The 18,843-nt window shown below is 38.3% G+C and overlaps 1 protein-coding gene across 2 annotated transcripts in view; it reads left to right on the top strand.

Annotated features, from left to right (window-relative positions):
- The window catches only part of CEMIP2 (cell migration inducing hyaluronidase 2), a 50,067-nt gene extending 39,851 nt beyond the window's left edge, over window positions 1-10,216 (top strand). For both annotated transcript variants that reach the window (XM_030968342.1, XM_030968343.1), the window contains 9 exons: window positions 454-631; window positions 1,120-1,335; window positions 2,000-2,211; window positions 2,758-2,943; window positions 4,086-4,305; window positions 4,881-4,979; window positions 6,030-6,178; window positions 6,925-7,031; window positions 7,751-10,216. In XM_030968342.1, the coding sequence (XP_030824202.1) occupies window positions 454-631; window positions 1,120-1,335; window positions 2,000-2,211; window positions 2,758-2,943; window positions 4,086-4,305; window positions 4,881-4,979; window positions 6,030-6,178; window positions 6,925-7,031; window positions 7,751-7,947 (1,564 nt within the window). In that variant the 3' untranslated portion in view covers window positions 7,948-10,216. The remainder of the gene's footprint in view (window positions 1-453; window positions 632-1,119; window positions 1,336-1,999; window positions 2,212-2,757; window positions 2,944-4,085; window positions 4,306-4,880; window positions 4,980-6,029; window positions 6,179-6,924; window positions 7,032-7,750) is intronic.
- Window positions 10,217-18,843: the final 8,627 nt, after the last annotated feature.

Raw genomic sequence — 18,843 nt, 5'->3', positions numbered from 1 at the left:
TGATTTTCCAGTCCTCCAGGCACATGAAGTGGTTTCTAGGATTAGCTGCTCCATCATCTTCCTGGGGGTCAAGTTAAGCCTTACCAGCCTACCATTCTCTGTGTGCTCCTCGTCAAGTTAGAAATGACATTTGCTTTCTTCCAGTCTGCAGTCATTTCCAGTTACCATGAACAATCAAAGAGCAGGAGGTATTATTTTTCTGCTGTATTTCTCATATTGAAAAAGGGGTACATTTGCACATGGAGACTGATAGCTCTGCTAACAGGAAAATTTAGGAGCAGGGGATTTTTTGACTCATTAGAGAAGTGCAGAAACCATATTTCCTTTGCTAAATTCTATCTTGCGAGTTGTTCTGTAATGGTTACTTTATTGATTTCTGAGTTATTTGATACAGATTCAAGTGTACCGTGAATTTTGTTACAGGATGGTATAAATATTTGCTTGCATCAACAGGACATTTCCAATCAGAGGCTTTCAGATTTATGATGGACCTATTCACCTTACTAAGTGCACATTTAAAAACTTCATGCCAACTCTGGACAGATTTACCAGTGCAGTTGGATTCTTGATGAAAAATCCATGGCAGATGACTCCAAAAAATAACATTTCTCTTGTGAAGTTTCGTCCAAATGTAAGTTTACTACAAGTTTTCCTGAAGTCTTGCAAATGGTTTTTTTTCCCCTTGTATTTAACATACACAAACAAGAGTTGTAGGTCATCCTTTCTATGCATACCTACTTCAGAGTTTTTCTCCTAGCTGGAGGTCACACCTCCTTTGTCTCCTGACCAAAAAATCCAATACCAACAGAGATGTAGGATATGTTGCACTAAATGATTCATGGCTTGTGGTAAAGTTGAAAAGAAATTTTTATAAGATTTTTAAGGTTTGGTATATATCCTTAGTAATGTATTTTCTGCAGCAAATATTAACACTGTTCAGAAGCAAGAGCTGGGTTGAGCCTATTAGTCAAACCCAGCACATCTGCTTTGCAAGATTCTGCTATCCTTGCTGTAAAGTTTTTAATCAGCTTTGTCAAATTCCTGTGTTTCTGCACATGTGCAAATGTAGGTCTGTGTTTCAGCCTCAGGAAAAACAAAAACTTCTATTGTTCTTGACAGGTTTCTTTGAAAGCCTTCTTTGGGAAGCCTGGTCCCTGGTTTGAAGAAGGAGATCTGGATGGTGACAAGAACTCAATATTTCATGATCTAGATGGCTCAGTGACTGACTACAGGGATACCTATGTGGGCCGAATGGATAATTACTTGATTCAACACCCCAAATGCATTAACATCACAGAATGGAGTGGAGTGGTTTGCAGTGGGAACTATGCACAGGCTAGTACTTTTGTTTTTCTGTTTGGGGCAAATGTATAGTATGAACTACTTGTGGAGTCAGGTAGTGTAACAAATAAAAAATTACCTGTCTTTGGATTTCAAAATTTTTTGACTTTTAAAGATACTTCTATACATATCATACTTTTGAGCCAATTGTGTATACATCATGCTTCCTCTCAGCAGACTGAGGGTACAGTATCAGATGCTGCAAGATAAAACTAAATGTGTTTGCCAAGAATTCTGTGTTGCAGCTGTATCTGCTAAAACATCTTCGTTGAAGGTGTCTTCCACACAAGTTCTGTCTGCTTTTTTTCACAGAGTAGATTTTAAGGGGTTGTTTTGTTGGTTTGTTTTCTGGAGATGTTAAATAACACCTTCTGAATATGAGTCTTACAGGTTCCCATTCTGGTTCCTGCGCTGTGTGGCCAGGTGTTATAGCTAATTTTTTTTGTCCTTCATACCCTTTTTTGTCTGTAAGATGGGAAAAATCTATAATAGTTTTTAAAATAGGACTTTTATTCAGGATGGATTTGTGCATTATATAAGTCAGAACATCAGATTGCAGCATTTTGGTTAATAATGTCCTGATTGTGCTTCACTATTTGGTTTTCTTTTGCAAAAGAGACCAAATATTCCTATTTTCGCCCTCTTAAATATCATATAGGTTTATGTCCAAACCTGGAATGGACAGAATCTTTCCATGACTATTGTCCGAGATGAGTATCCAGCCAATCCCATGGTTCTTCGAGGTATTAATCAGAGAGCAGCTGCCTTTCAGCAGTACCAGCCAGTGGTGATGCTCCAAAAGGGCTATACAATACATTGGAATGGAAAAGCTCCAAATGTCACCTATCTGTATCTCATTAATTTCAACAAGTATGTTTATTTTCTTTTGAAATGTATGTCTATATCTTCTTTCTTATGGCTTTAATCCATAAGGCAATACTGAAGTTATGTCCTGCAAAATTATTGTGCATGAGTTTGCAATCATCTGGAAGAAGAGAGCTTGGGTTTGGTTTTTTTTTTTTTTATAGTTACAAATACAAAAGTGTGGGATTACACAACAGATCTGCATCTGAAGTTAAACACTTGTCCAGTATAGTGTCTTTAAGGAAAAGCCTTTGGAGATGATGATGTACTAATAGTGAAGTTGAGCAGAATTGCACTTGAATAGCTTGTCATACTTGATTTTGTTGGCAGATGAACTTATTTAATATCTGTGAAGTATATAATCAAATATATGCTGAGACAATCTTAATGTTACTAAAATGTTTAATGATAGGCTGTGCAGATTTGATCATCTAGTTGAGGGTTTAGGAGCTTTTTGTGTTCCTGTTTCTTTTTTTTTTTAATGATCTCTTTGCTCTGTAATGACGCCTAAACTGTTCCTGTGAGGACTCATACATTTGATATTGGTTGTAGGAACGACTGGATACGTGTTGGTCTTTGTTACCAACCAAAGACAGATTTTCTTATAGTGTTGGAAACCTTTCAAAGGCGGTCATCTGCTCTGTCAAGCAAGGTGGAGCGCTACACGCCTGTGTCTTCAATGATGGAGCTTGAAAAGAATAGATCAGACAAGAGGTTTTACTTTGACAACAGTACTGGGTAACTCTTGTCATTTGACTCTGCTAGAAGATGTTTAACTTTGAAATGTCCAGTTTGAAAGTGTTAAAAGCAACTGGTTGAGGCACCTGCCTAAGAGGAAAGCTGTTGAGAAGGACTCAAAAACTTTTTGGAAGAATGTTCATATGTCTTTGAATCTCTAAACTACCATGGTTGTCATTGAAATACTTTCCATGAGCACCACAGTGGCCAAAGATATTTCCTACCCCATGTCTGGGGAAAATATTACTATATTTTCAGTATTTCTGGTGTGCTGCACAGCAGTGCCTTTTAGGACTTAATTTCTTAGTCTTCAGAGAAATTGTCTGGTTTTTTGTTAAGCAGAAAATTCTATAAATTTCCAAGAGACTTTCTCTTCCAACATTTAAAAATTATATTTTTGAAAATCCTAATCTGTTTTCAGCTGTCTCAAAAGAACTTAGAAGTCCTAGTCGCTCTTTCAAAAGTACTTCTCACAGATGCCACTAAGATCCTTCTGAGAGGTTTTAGATATGATCAGCTTCCAGTAAATTAAGTCCTGTGTATATCAGTTGTGAGTTCTGCAAACATTGAGTCTAAATTTATGATTTGTTCTCTTATTTATTTTGTTCTGTTACCTGCTACTGTGCTTGTCTATAATAAATCCACAAGTGAATTGTGAAAATTCACAAATAAATTTTGAACAGACATTTTATGTTGCTTTATGTTGCTTTTTAGGGTGTAAGAGCTTTTCACCCTAAAATGCCTTTCCAGGCATTTGAAGTAGCACAACTGTATTGTTCAGTGTTGATGGGTAAAACTGAATATTTCTGCTGCATGTCTGCAAAGATCTATGAGCAAGGAAAAAATTCATGCTGAGCAATATGGTTTTTGTTTCCTGTAAGTCACTGATATGAGGACTGTTATTTCTTTACAAAGCATCTATGTTTATATTAATGTCTCCTTTGTGGGGAGTTATAGATAAGTTGCTAGGGATTTCCTAACTCTAGTGAACTGTAAATACCTTCAAACCTTTGGATAGTGGCGCACAAGTGAATACTGTAGTTTGTCTGCTTCTGAAAATCATGAAATATAGCTGCTAAGATTGAATATAAATACCTATATTTCACCAGTTAATTTAGATTGTTTTTCCCCTTTTTGTATAGATTACTGTTTTTATTTCTTCAAGCCAAATATAATAGGGATGGTCACAGTTATTGCTCATCTCAGGGATGTGAAAGGATCAAGATTGTGACCAAAGATTCATCAAAAGGGATAAGTAATTGCATGGCAAAAGCTTACCCAAAGTACTACCAAGTACCAACCGTCATAAAGCAGATGCCAGAAAAAACTACTGTACCATGTTCAAAATGTGGCACAACTCAGGTAAAATAAAATAAGCTAAAACTTTCTTGAATTGTAGGATTGGTGATGATGTCTACTCAATTTAAGTCCAAATTTCAGTCTTTCAGCACAGAATACTGCACTTACCAAATTACAGTGGTCAGCTTGTTAATCTTCTTGGACTCCTTGAAGGTTTGGAGTCTTTTCTGTAGCATGGTTTCAAGCAGTTTTCTTTCTTCTTTTGTACAACTCTTGCTCCAAGTGCTACAGAAGAGGGACATAGGTGGATTGATGTCTTGCGCTGCAGTATTGTCTGTGATACATGGAGAGCTTTGCTGCAGAGATCTACATGGCAAACCTCTCTGTTTGGATCTTTGCTTATTAACGTGAACTTGAAATTGTCTCAGCTATACAAGCTGAGAAAAATATTGAAATTAAGAGATAAAATAGGTTCCACTATGTATCATTATATTTATTAGGATTAGTAGTACCATAAATAATGCCATTGACAAATGGATGTATTTGCTTTGGAGCATGGGCTGTCTGTTGTAAACTGGCATGATAAAGTGTTGAAGAAACATTAATATGTGTACTTAACTGTTTTGTTTGATATCCAGATGGTGTTCACCAGTGACCCCCACAGAAACTACCTCCTTGTGCAGATTAATTCATCTGATGAAAAAGAGTCAAGCAGAGGCCAGCAAGCATTTATATATGTAAGTATTCTTTACGGTTTTCTTCTTAAATATTACTATAGCAGTATGTATTGTAGCAGTTGTACGGCTCTTCATATTGCAGATCTCAGTTTTCTTCACTTGAACGAAAAGATTGGTTCATTGTTTAAAAAATAAAGCCAAAAAGCTTATGTTTAAACATTAGAAAGTGAGACTTCAAAGCCCCACTTAATATCAGAGTTTAAAATGTTCAGTTTGTGTTTAAATCTGTGTGGGCATACATTTATGGCTGGTTTTGGAAATAAACGGAAGACATAAACGAAAAATTTGTTAGTTAAATCCATTTTGTTGAAATTGTCCTTGTGCAAGCAGATTAGTAAATTAGTGGAATGGGTCACATGAGCCATTAAGCTTTGCTGAAGTCCTCTAAATGGCAATTGCTAAAGAATCAGTAGATTTCTGTATTTGTTCAGGTGTGGCCCAAATAAGCTCAGTGATGTGATACTGTATAGCAAGTAGTTTAGTTTGACTTTTCCATTCAGATGCTGAAGTAGACTTGCACGTGAAGGTGAAGTACCACTTAATGGTACTTCCTTACATTCTGCAGTGTCATTGTTGACCTGGCTGAACCTTCAGTTATTCAGGTAGACAAATGGCACGTGAACAGATTGACCTTTGCAACTGCAAACTTCTCCAGGAATGTGTATGCCATATCCAAAGCAGCAGGAAGAAACTGGGCTGGAACTAACCAGCTGCAGGGATCAGTTGACTGTATTATTGTAAAGAAGTCCAGGGGATTCAGTGTCTTTTAGCTTACCAAAGCTGGAGCGATGACTGAGGCAGGTACTAAGTCACCTGGAATGTGCAATATTCCTGTAGAAGCTACAGGCTTAAGACTCCCATGCAATTTCAGAAGTCCCATTAAGCAGCATCCTTTCAAAGGAAAAACTGAAGAGTTGTTAGGGAGAAGCAAGTATTTGTAAGGAAATTACTGTGTCTAAACTAGAGTAAGATTGATTACCACTGAGTGCAGTAGAATTGCTGTTTGATTCATATTAACTTCCTTTTCTCTCTCTTTTTCTTCCCATTCAGGTCAATGACACCATGTTTTCCTTCAAGGGTAATGGAATACTTATTGTTGTAGTAGATGCCTGCACTGGCACAGTGTTGGGAAACAAATTATTTTCTGGAGTAGACATTAGGCATGTAGATGGATATTTAAAATCTGGAATTCCACAAAGGTATGTGCAATGACCAGTCATTTCCAGTATGTCCTGCAAGCTGTAACTCTGCTGTCTGACAAGGATTTAAATAATGACAAATAGATAATGATACCTGGGCACTGAAAGTGAACAAAACATATGTCTAAATTCAGGCAGAAAGGAGAAACAGAGGAGCAATTTATTGGACAGTGTATCCTTATTTAAGAAAACTAAGCAGATTTTGAGCACTTAAAATTGTTCTGGTGTTGCTTTTTTCCTCAAAAATAATTTTCTTTAACAAAACATCATGTAATAATGCTGCTTTGCTTAAAACAAGAATAACTTTTTGTTTAATAAGGACAGTGGTGAGGACTGTGTGAAAGATGTGATACTGTTTTCTCCCTATAGGGAGAAAGTTATTTATTACTAAGTAAAGATAGAGAGTTAGTGTCAGAAAATAAACAGTATTTTAATTTTCTAAATTTGGATCAATATCCAAACTTGATTTTTTTGATACAAAATTGTATCTAAATAACAATTTGATACAATTTGTACAAATTTGATACAAAACTGTATCTAAATAACATTTTCCAATGACTTTGAAGTTAAAGTCAATTTAAAACCAAGAAATTCTAAGTACTACTTTCGGAAATGCTTGACTATTTCCATGTCATAAGTATTCATAAGGAATTGGACACTGAGGGCAGTTAGCTGGAAGGGTGTGTAGCCAGAATATTAAAAAATGTGTTTATAATAGCTGCTGTGTCATGCTGTTCCTGTTGCAGGTCTATCATTCTGCTGAGCACAAGAGGTGATGTAGCAATTCCTAATAGTTTAGGTGAAGCCTTAATGTCCCTGGGGACAGCGAAACCACCTTATCTTCAGAGCAATGGTTGGTGGAAATGTTGCACGTTTCTTTGACACCACCTTGGTCTTTGTGTTTATATTGGCGTGGTGGGTTTCTTATGGGGTGTGTGAGAAGGATGCAGCTGGTGGAGGGTGGTTGCCAGTTTGCACTGGTGTGGCTGCTATGTGTCAGCTCTTGTTGAGCAGCCCTTTAGCAGATGGGGCAGAAAACCCCTTTAGCCCATTGTGTGACGCTTGTTTTAAACAGAGAAGTAACTAGCAGTTCTTTGTGCCTGTGGATCACACAAGAGTCCCAGGCTTTTTTCCTGTATTTTGTGCCTCACCCAGTAAATATATCTTTAAGCAATCTCCTGTGCCTGCCTAGTATTTCCTGTTCTAAAATAACTTGAAGCTAGGAATGAGAAACTATTGGTATTTTGAGGCATGATGAGTTTATAGGCCGCATGGGGTAGCTCTTATCTGTTCAGAGTGATGCCACAAGTTGTGGTTGAGAAAGCAGTTTTTGTAACTGTCCAATTAGCTGTGTTTTCAAATTACCCCTGTGATTTCAGGGTATTTAATACGAAATATTGAGACAGGAAATTGCAAATCATTATTTCTTTGTAAGGTGCATGTAAAGCTGAGAATGGATAAATGTCCGAATAATGTGGGGGAAAGAATTTTGCCTTTGCCTGCCTAACCAGTCTTGTATGATGCTGCAGTGAATTTAGCTGGTTTGGTAATGCTGAGCTTTTTCTGTCACAGGAAGCTTGGCCTTTCTGGGCTTCAGAGGAAACATTAAGCCATCCTGGATTAAGCTGTTTACCAGTCCTGCTGGGCATGGGCTCATTCAGATAGAAAAGTATATCCCTCTGCAACTGGAAGAGTATGGCTGTGCCAGAGCAGCTAAAAGCCGTCAGAAAGACCTCGAGCTTCTGAAGAAAGCTGCACGATCTCATTAAAGACTAAGATGTACATAAAATCTGGGGAAAAATGTGAACTAACTTATTTTTTAATTTATGGCATTTTAAACTATATTGTTATCCAAGTAAATCATGTTATTGTCTGAGAGATGTTTGCCAGCATTGACTGCTTGAATGCCAATCTGTGCACCTTCTAGTTGTACAAAATATTAAAGAATTTATTAGTATTTGTATAAACAGGTTTCAGAGATTTTTCAGATGTTTGTATTTACTGTAAACAAGTTCCTTCTGTTTAATACTCTTTTTGTATGTAAGAGGGTATTCATAAAAGCCTTAAGTTTTTAGTAACAGGTGTTGGAGCGCATTTTGGGTTACTTGAAAGATTAAGATCAATGCCTTCATAACCAGCTTGAATTGGTCATTATAACTTCAGCATTTTTCCCTCAGCTGTTTGGATGTTTCCATGGGAGTTTTTCTGTTAGCTCAGTTACATTCTCAGTCTGGTTTCCAACATCTTAAAACCCACTTTCCCCTATGCATGAGGCTGACTCAAGGGATTTTTAAGTGCAGTAAAAATTTTTGCTTTCCTGTGTGAAAGATGGAGGAAGGAATTCAAAGATCCAGCCTTGGGCTGGGTGAGGATTTTGTACCATTCAGTAGAGTTTTACAAGGCTTTGTGTACAAGTATGGCACACAGAGCAGGAAATTACTTCTGTTCTTTAGGATCACTGTTTATTATTCTCCCTAAATACACAGGTGTGTCTGTAAGAGTTACTTTAATAAACAGTCTAGAAGTTAAGGCTGCAGTCTAGAGTACAGCTTAACTTCAGCTTAGTCTTTGAAAGCTTTTAGCCAGAAGGGCAAAGCTGAGATACTGTTACTCTCAATTTGTTAGGAAACAAGGCTTCTACTCTTGCAGTGGTGGATTTTTTTGTTTTGTTTTGATTTTTAAATTTTTTTGTTGTTTTGGGGGTTTGTTTTGTTGTTTGTTTGGTTGGTGGTTTTGGGTTGTTTTTGTTTGTCTGTTTTTTGGTGTTGGTTTTTCTTTAATTATTTTAAGGCTATCTCAGCTTTAACTTCTAAGTGAATGGAAAGTGCTCTCAGTTCATTAAATCATACCTTCTGCCTTAACTTTAATTCTCTTAGTATACTCATCTTAATTCCTGTTGACTTTATATCAGGTCCATTGATTTAATCTGGTTTTGTTGCAATTATTTGTCTTTGCCAATAGTGTGAAAATCATTTAGAACAGCGGCACAGCTGCTCTTTTTCAGGATCTTTGTCTTTGAAATTAAATTTCAGAGACAGTAAAGATGCATTTCATAATAGGGAACAACAGGTGCCATAGGACTAAAATGTAACCCTAGTTCTAATAAAACTGACATATTTCCTTCTTGTATATGTTCTCATTCATTCGAGCTGGTATAATGTATCTACCATTCATAGATGCTTTGTGCTTTGAATTCAAAATAGAGTGGCTGTTGGAAATGAACTATGTGCCTGTCTTCTCCAAAGATGTTGAAAAACTGTGGGGATGTTTATTTGTGCTTTAAAGGAGAAGAGGCAGAATATCAAACATATTACTCTGTTCAATTAAAATATGCTACCTCAGTGCTGCAATTAAACTGCCTGGTCTAGGTGAGAAAGGAGGGGGTAAGGAGTATGACACGAGAGTTAACATATAGATGACCGATACTATTTTTATTGTAAAACCAAGCCAAATGGATGATTGTGTATTTTGCAGTTGTTTTGATGCACAGTTCTCTTGTTATGTTTAAAAGAAAAGTAATTTCTGTTAGGGGAAGCTGTGATAAATCTTTACGACTAACTGTAATGTTTGGTGTTATTAATGCAGGGCAGTGATGTAAATGCTCTGAGTGCAGTAGTGATAGTGTTTGGGGATTAAAATGGCTTTAAGGCTTCCTCTATTCTCATGCTCGGCAGAGAAATAGTGATGAGGTGGTGATCCTCACGCTTGTGAAGTTGGCCATTATTTATGATATTCTGCTGTTCTAAGCGTCTTGTAAAAATTGTCCTTGGAAGTGTCAAGGGTATTCTGATGTAGGGCTTATTGATGAACAATTGGACCTGAAGTTAAAGTGTTTGTCTTTTGTGTAAATTTAAACACTTGACAAATAGCATAAATAAATTTTTACATCTGACAAGGCAGTAAAATTATGGGTGTCTTCTGTTCTTGTATCAAGTAATTCTATAGTGTGTGCTGTGTCAATAATATAAACAATCTTATTTCAACACTGGTTTACTTGTGAAATTTGCGGAGTATATCCTACTCTTCATTCAGAGACAAGCTAGCAACTCTGGAAAGGAGACACTGATGGTGACTGAAATTATGGGTCTGTCTTGGAAGCCAGATATCTCAAAGCTGGTCTGAGCTGCTGAGTCTGCAGTCATATCAGCTCAGGGGAGCAAGGAGCAGCATTACTGACTCAGGGGCATCCTATCCATGTCTTTAACTACCTGGTGGGGAGTGAAGAAGGTGAGCACTGTTCTCAGTGGGGCCCAGTGGCAGAGAAAAAGAGTCTATGGGGACACATTGAAATGCAGGCAGTTCCACAAAAACAGAAGGAATGTTTTTATTGAGTAAGTGGTCAAGTACTGGAATTGATTGGCAGTGCACCTGTGGAGTATTTTTCTATGGAGGAGCAGCTTTAACTGACCCTGCTTTGGGACAGCAAGTGTCCTGGGCCCTCTCCAGTGGTGATTGCCAGCCAGGTGATGCTGCAATTGTGGGAAGTTAAGGCCACTGATGTACCTAAGCCTCTCTCTTCAAGTGCTTCTCTTCAAGTGTTGCAGCCTGCAAGGACTGAGCAAGACACTTCTCATGTCTAAAACACGGCGAGTCCCCAGACCCATTCCAAAAGGCATTGTAATTGCTTGTTCATGCTCAGGCTTTGTATACAAATAGATTGATTTCCATTCCTGGCTCAAATTATATCATCCTGCAGTAAAGAAATTTTAAAAATACCCAAAAACTAAGGAACTAATTTCTTGGAGCCATTAGCAGATTAAGTGTGCTATCAATAAGGCCCTGTCTCTGGCCAAAGGCACCACTGGAAATCCACTATATGAGGGACAAGAGACCCATCCCCAAAAAGCCAGGAGGATGGAAAGGACATGCTTAGGAGAATAGAGACTTAATTTTGTGTATTGTGGGACAGCAGTGACAGCTGAGGCCCCAGATAACTTCTGACCCAGGCCATGAGTTTCCTTTTCAGGACAAGTCACATAATTTCCTCTGCTTCCCCTCAAATCCTTTTCACCTTCTATAGGAAGGATGTAGAGCTAGGAATAGTAATCCTTCTCTGATGGAAAAGCTCAGTCAGCTGGGTTTGATGCTATCTGAATCTGTAGCTGCACTGGTCAGTGAAGGTCTTAGTGTTTGTCATGGTTGTATTTGTTTAAGGTAATTCTGATGTCACCTTAGTGCCAGAATATCTGTGTAAAGCAGTAACTTTTCCTACTTCAAAATGTGAGCTTTACCCAGTCATTATTTTTCTATGTCTTCTGGTCATACTTGTTCCAGAAGTTATGGGAAGGTTTTGACCCTTCCTCGAGTTCACAAATATATTTTTCTGTCTTAATGCCTTTTCTTTTCCCTGTTTCTTCAGCTAGTTAAAGTTCTAAAATAGTAATCAGTATTGAAGTGGAAAAGGCCACCTCTGGCTTGAGAAAATTTATGAGATTTTTAATTGTATGGCTGGAGACTACTGCAATTTTGCAGATCAAATTTGTACTACCAATTGTAACTTGCTAAATAAAAAAAAGGGCTTGTCTGGCCGCTTACTTGCATGACAGGGAGTCATGGGACCGGCAAGTCATAGAATTCCCTTTCAATTTTTTTTTCCATTATGAAATCCTGGTGTGGGGTGTAAGTAGTTTTTGGATATAATAGGAACAATTTTAGACGGAGAGGATACTACCACTACCTCCTAGTACCTGAAGGATTTTCAGGATGGCTGGAGAGGGACTTCTTATACGGGCCATGTGGTGATAGAACAAGGGGGAATGGCTTCAAACTGAAAGAGTGTGGCTTTAGGTCAGATATGAGAAAGAAACTCTTAACTGTGAAGATAGTGAGGCATAGGGAGAGGTCACCCAGAGAAGCTGTGGATGCCCTGTTCCTGGCAGTGTTCAAGGCCAGGCTGCATGGAGCTGTGGGCAGCCTGGTGTGGGGTAAGGTGTCCCTGCCCATGGCAGGGGGGTTAGAACTGGATGATCTTTAGGTCCCTTCCAACCCAAGCCATTCTATGAATCTGTGAATTTTGGGAGATAGCAATCTTGGGATCTTCTGAGATTAGTCTAGCCTTTTTGATACATCATCTTGTGCTTTTAACCCATGATGAAAAAATGCAGAGAAACTTTAGTTTTTCTTGAAAGGTTTGTAGCTGTCACGTTTGATATATTAGTGAGAAATTGGCATGGTCAGATCATGAGAAATTTCAAAGTAATCAGTCTGTATAAACTTTCTCCTTAAAGGTGAACTTTGAAACTTTTTCTATTTCTTTTGTATTTACAAATGCCAAGCAGACTTAACTGCTTTGCCTGGAGAGGGAATTCTTTGTTTCATCTTTTTCCAAGCTGAATAGGTTGACAGTTGAATATTCTAATTAATATTTTTTTGAGAAATTGTTCACAGAGCATACAAAGGCCTGACTTTATATATAGTTTATTCTAAATGGAGAATAAAAACAAAGTGGTATTTTGGGATTATTTTAATGTGTGCAATTATTCTATGTAGAAAAGTTCTTTGCTAGAGCTGCTATAAGCAAATGGAAACACAATAGTGTCTTTCCATGCAGCATTTCCAGTGAAATGCCTTTTTTCCCCCCATTTTTTTAACAGATACCCTAAAGTCAGTTCAGGGTGTGTTTTGTGTAATTGGTAGCTTTTGGGGATGGATCTCAGATGACATCATCTTTTTAATATCTGTGAAGTTCAAGAGCAGAAGATGGTTTATTCCATCTGTAGGGTGTGAACCATGATCTAATAGTTTTCCTTCAGCTCCAGTGCAAATGACTGGTGTATGTTCGTAGTAACAGCAAACAACACTGTAGTTCTCTGTGGTCTCATTTCTACTTCTGAAAAATTATTCTGTGATGAGCATCACTCAGTATTGCACGTTTCTGCTTTTTAATTTTTAATAGTGTAATGTAAATTTCCATATGCAGGATGTTTTGATTACGTTCTTCTTTTTAATGTTCTTCTATTGATATCAGGTTTTTCTGTCCTTCACTGCAGTGAAATACAATGTGTTAGAAAATATGAGTATCTACAATCCCATGAATCATAGCAGCATGCACAATTGCCGCTGGGTTGATTCTGCTAGCCAGCAGAAAACATACAGTGAGAACTCATTGTGAGGCTTTAATAGCTAAACATGGAAAAAAATGAAGATATAAGAAAAAGTTATTTGTAGTCTATATTCCCTATAAGCTGATCTCACATTTCTCTTTTTGCTTTGTACAGACACTCACAACTTTCTTCTCAGTGAGGTCTGGGATGCTACTCTGGTTAAGTATCTTATTCCCATAGAATTTTCCATTTCTGATATTTCCAATGTTTTGCCTGCAGATTTGTCTGAGTAGCTGCCAGTCCTTTCCATTAAATCTATTTATGAAGTTTCTTAGAGAGTAGGTTGGACCTCTCCTGTTGTCCCACCCTTTTTGAGTTCCAGGATGTAACCTGTCTCTTTGTGGTGGCACATCTCCTGCTGCCTCCTTGAGCTGTGCTGACTTCAGAAATGCCCATTAGGCCTTGGCCTTGATGTGGGAAATTACTGTGGCTAAAGCCAATTTTCTTGCAACCCTAAAAATATTGGTGCCAAGTGAGACCCTTTGAACTCCCCTGGGCCACCGTGGGGTGTGATCAGAAATCTCCCTGGGAGCGGGCACCTTTTGGAGCCAGTGAAGGATACTCTGGGATCGCAGCAAACGCTGACCCCATCCTCAGGGCTCAACCCCTCACACACTGAAGAGACACAAAGGCATCCCATGTGAGTCCTTCACTGAACTTGAGGGCAGTTTTTCACAGGTCCCTTGTACATATTTCTCTGGGTCATAGAGGTGCATACAGGTGTGAATATGTCATAGTAAATGTGCTGTGAATGCTCTTAGATGCTTAGGTACTTCAGATTTGTAAGTTAGACTTATAAGTGAGCTACTGTTGTGCTTGCAGTAAATTCTGTAGAATCTTCTGATGAATTATTTAAGTCAGGCTATTGATTGAGTGCTGTTGAGTACTGTTAAGTTTAAGTAATGTTAAAACCTTTAGGCCTAAACATTTGATCAAGTTCAAGGCTCAGTTTGGCAAAGGCATTCACTCTGAATCTTGTGATTCTGTAGGGGAGTCTCTCTTATTTCTTTTAATCCTTGCTCTTTCCCATTCTTACCCTTTTCCCATCCCCAGCTTCTGTGATTTAAATCAATTTTATTTTTGGACTGCTTGATTCAAATTTTAGACCGATTTTTCTGTGTGCTCTAACTGTTCAGTAAATAATACAGCGAACTTTGCCCACAAATTTTTTACACTTTCACTTCTATATTAAACTTGCTTTACCAATAACTTTATCAGTGATTCCTTGAGCAACATAATACACTCATTCCTGACTCTCTAAACAAAGTGATCATCCAAAATATACTTCTTTCATAAAATTCTCTGCTCCTTGTCACTCACATTGTAGCAACATGTTCAAAATCAAAGAGATTCATAGAAATATCTTTGGTGAATAGATATTCAGAATCAGGTGGGGGGACACTGCCCATGTCACAGAATCACAGTATCAGTCACCTTGGAAGGGACCACAGCGGGTCATGTGATCCAACCTCTCTGCTCAAGCAAGGCTGTTCCAGAGCACGTGGCATTGTATCCAGACAGTTCTAGAATATCTCAAATGAGGGAGACTCCACAACCTCTCAGCGTCAAACTGAAGGAATAAATAGCACAGAACTTGTGTAAAAATATTGGTTTCCCCTCCCTATTTTTGTGTACAGTATTGCTTGCTGAGCATCAAACAGGCCCTTTGTAATCTGTGAGTCAGGGTAGGTTTCAGTTCTTCCATAGGCATCATGTTGAATGAGCCAGATTAAACACTTTGCTGTGCAGATTATGGAATTAGAATGAGTGTTGACATGAAGCTTAGAAATGTTGATATCCCTTCTTTGTAGGAACAATTGTTTGGGTTTTTTTCTTATTCTTCATCTCCCTTGCTTTCACACTTTAGTCACTGTGCACTCTTTACCCCCTGCATGCTCCCACCCTGGGCAGTTGTACACAAATAACATCATGGTTTGTAGTGACATGCAAGATCACTTTCCAAAATGAAGATAATAAATAAAGTTCACGCTAATATGCATATGTTTAACAGTTATTGACTATACAAGTAGAAAACAAGGGTCCTGAGTGAATTGCAATTTCTAGATTTATGTATGTTTAATACATATGTGTGTAAACAACTGTATTACTCTATTTTTCAAAGATCCTAAAAATTACAAAAATATTTTTGTTTGCAAACAGTTCCCCTGTTTGCCTATGAAAGCCTGATCTGTGAAAGAGTAAATGATATTACAAATTGCCTAGAATTTAAGTTGATAAAGAAGGTCACTGCTGGATCACCCAGAGCATGAAGTCTCAATACAGAGCTTAACAGGGAGGCCAATGTTCTGTTAGGAGCACAGTGTGTGGTAAATTTGAGTAAAAATCCTGTTTTTTCTCTCACAGGTGACTACACATGCACTATAACCAATATGTGAACCCATACGGTTAACACATACGGTTAACCAAATTCTTGCCATGGGTTTAAAAGACTCAAACACTCTGTATCTTAACTGTAAACATTAAGAATACTCAGTAATGTTATGCAAAAGTAATAGCTGTACAGAGATATGTTATTTGCCAGAATATACCTGCATAATGAAAGTACAAAGTGAGATGAAGTTTCTCACTAGGCAGAGATGCGACAATATAGGTACAGGCAAATCGTTGATCTCTAAAGACAGTAATTACCCTGGCCATCTTTGTAATTTTTTTAAGCTGTCATCCAACAAATGCTTAACTTGTGCACAATCCGCTATGTGAGGTTAAGGTCATAAGAACAAGTGCTTGAATAGAAGTTTGGGGTTTTGTTCATAATTGTTGCAGAAATAATTTGTACCTGAAGCGAGTGTTTAATTCTGCTTTTCTTTTTGTAGTCCATTAATTCTTGCTTTAAATTCTACTCCTTGTAAACCAAGTTCTTATACTGTGAACCTTCTTCATAAACAATTAATGAAAGCAAACAAAACCCACCTTTGTCCATGTGACAGTGGGTAGCAATGTGTGGGGGGGGTTGTGTGTGTGTGTATTTTCGCTGACTTTTCACATATTTCTCTGCCCTTCCTTGACGTTGATACATTTGCTGTAATACAGCTTGTTTTTTATGTAACAGGGAAGTTACAGGAACACAATTGTGCATAATTTTTGGAAGACAGGAAGCCAATGATACTGATACCAAGAATATGCAGTCCATATAATAATACACTTGCAACGGGATATGCAGATCTTCAGGTCTGGTTTTGAAAGCCAATGCAATAGTTATATATAGACTTATTTTAATTTCCAGCGCAGTCACCAAAGCTCATCCCCAAAGCTCCTTTTACTGGTTGTGTAGAGGCTGTCCCAAAGAAAGTGTGGGGGGATCACAAGATAGAGAAAGAGAGTTGATTTATCGTGGAAGAGAATTAGTTTAGGAAAGAAATATTTGTAAAACTTGGCATGATTTTTCTTTTTGAGATAAAGCATGTCACAAACAGGAATAGGTTCCTGTGCAGGAAACAGCTCTTCCGTAAAAGGGGCCAGGGAACAGAGTGTTTTAGGCCAAGACAGTGGCACAACAAGCAAAATAAGTGCAGTGGCTACTGATTTCCTTCCTCTGTCATGCATAATTCATTGCAAAACTGCAGAGAAGCAAATGCTCCAGCTTTCAACACTCATCTGATTCAGTCAGAGTAATGTATGCTCTCATCCTAACAGACAGATCAAAAGGTAACAGATATGGAAAAGCAAACGTGGGCAGATGAATAAATTTGCCAGCAAAATAATTATCCCAGGAGTATTAATAGAAAAAGGAAAGTTCTCTTCTGAAGGAAGTTTTTCAAGAAAAGATTGGCATCAGGCTATGGGTTGCTTTGACCAGTAGGATTTACATTTTTGTGCCTCCAGCAAGGTATTGCTTGTGAAGCAAGAAGTGGTATGATCTGCAAAACTAAAATTTAGTCCTTTTGATTTTACAAGCACTACCATCAGAGGCAGAGAAACCCCTTCATGGGCTGTGGTCTCATACTCAGAAAAACCATAGACAAACTCACAAAAGAGAAGTGTCACACCTGCCTGGCTGGAGCCAGCAGACAGAGAGAGAAAGGAGATGGCTGAGCAGCTAAGAAATTCTGTTCAAAAGAATCTGTAGCCAAGTATTTCTGGAGTGAAATATTTTGTAGTGAGGCTGCTTTGAAGCACAACTTTTCTTGAGCCTTTTGGGAGCATTAGCCACTGTATGGTATCTCAGGCCCTGGGAGGCTTGTGATTGTTTGCAAAAGGTGGTTTTGGGTGTCTCAGCTACAGCCTGTAATGGTGAGGGGTCCCTTGCTGGGGTATTGGCAGCTCCAACATGTTTGGAGCCAGAAGAGGCAGTGCCAAATGGCAGGGAATGTGGATTGCTTTACCGCATGGCACCTGTCCAGCAAATACTGCAATTTCAGGAGATCTCCCTGCCAGGCAAAACAATAAAGAAAGACTTGCCACCACATTAACTGGTTAAGATGAATTTGCTGTAATAAAAAAAAAAAGGTCACTTTAATTAATGGTTTAGTGTAAGCCTCTAAATTGAAATCTTGATGGAGGGAATTAGAATAACCTTCGAGTGAACTTAGCTGGAACTATCATTTGAGCACCACAAGAGGAAACATAAAGTGTGCATTGCCATGAGCGCAGATTAAGGAGTATCTTGGATGGCAGTGCAGGGGAAATGGAGAAAGAATTTAAAGAGACAACACAATTTATTGGAGAAGAGATTTTTCTTGTCTCTTAGCTCCTGCTCCAACCTGAGCATTAAACTGCAGCTGTTACTCACACAAAATCTCCACGTGTCCATCTTCAAACACAAACCTGAGAGCAGGGTTTTGAGTAAAATCTGAGGCTGACTCTCAGCATGACTGAGGATCATAGTTTAATCAACCAGCAGTGATGTTCTCAGATAACTCTGCCATAGCTCTCATGCCATTTTACATTGCAGTTAAAAAACACAACAACAAAACCTCAGAAGCAGTTGCCTCTTGTATAAAACACGGCAACAATCCACTGGAGACAGGAGAAATTGAACTCGGTTGGGAGGTAGGAGTCTGTTTTTCCCATCTTGGGTTTTTTTTCTTTAAAAGCCATGCTTTCACCAAACATTAGTGTGTGGACTCTGAAGAGTAGATATGCATGGCAATAAAGATAGCTTCTGCCTTTCAGTAGCAGATTGAAAGGTACAGATGGAGGTAGAGGACAACAACTGCATTGGGATATTTGATGCCAGCTAATAATTGCAACAGCAGCCTGCTCCAAACATGCTCGTAGCTGAGCTTGTGGAGTTTGTTCCTAACCCATTGCCTACATAGCTTCTTTAAATATTGTGCAGGGAGTCAGGCCCCATGCATTGCCCACCACACCATGTCAGGAGGGGCATCTGAGTACTTTTTTCCTTGCTCATTACAGAGTTCTTCCTTCCAGATCAATTTTTTTCAAGAGATGTCAAAAGCATAAAGCTCGTTAGTTGACATTAGTTCAGATTTAACATCTATTAGATATTTTTCTCTCTCCTGGTCTTAGCTATAATTTTTTCCCTCAACCACTAAGAAATAAGGCTCAAGAAAGTGCCAGGATACCTGGGCTGACCCTGTG

This window comes from Camarhynchus parvulus, chromosome Z (genome assembly GCF_901933205.1).
Source record: "Camarhynchus parvulus chromosome Z, STF_HiC, whole genome shotgun sequence".
Lineage (NCBI taxonomy): Eukaryota > Metazoa > Chordata > Aves > Passeriformes > Thraupidae > Camarhynchus > Camarhynchus parvulus.
This window is presented reverse-complemented; position numbering and strand designations above follow the sequence as displayed.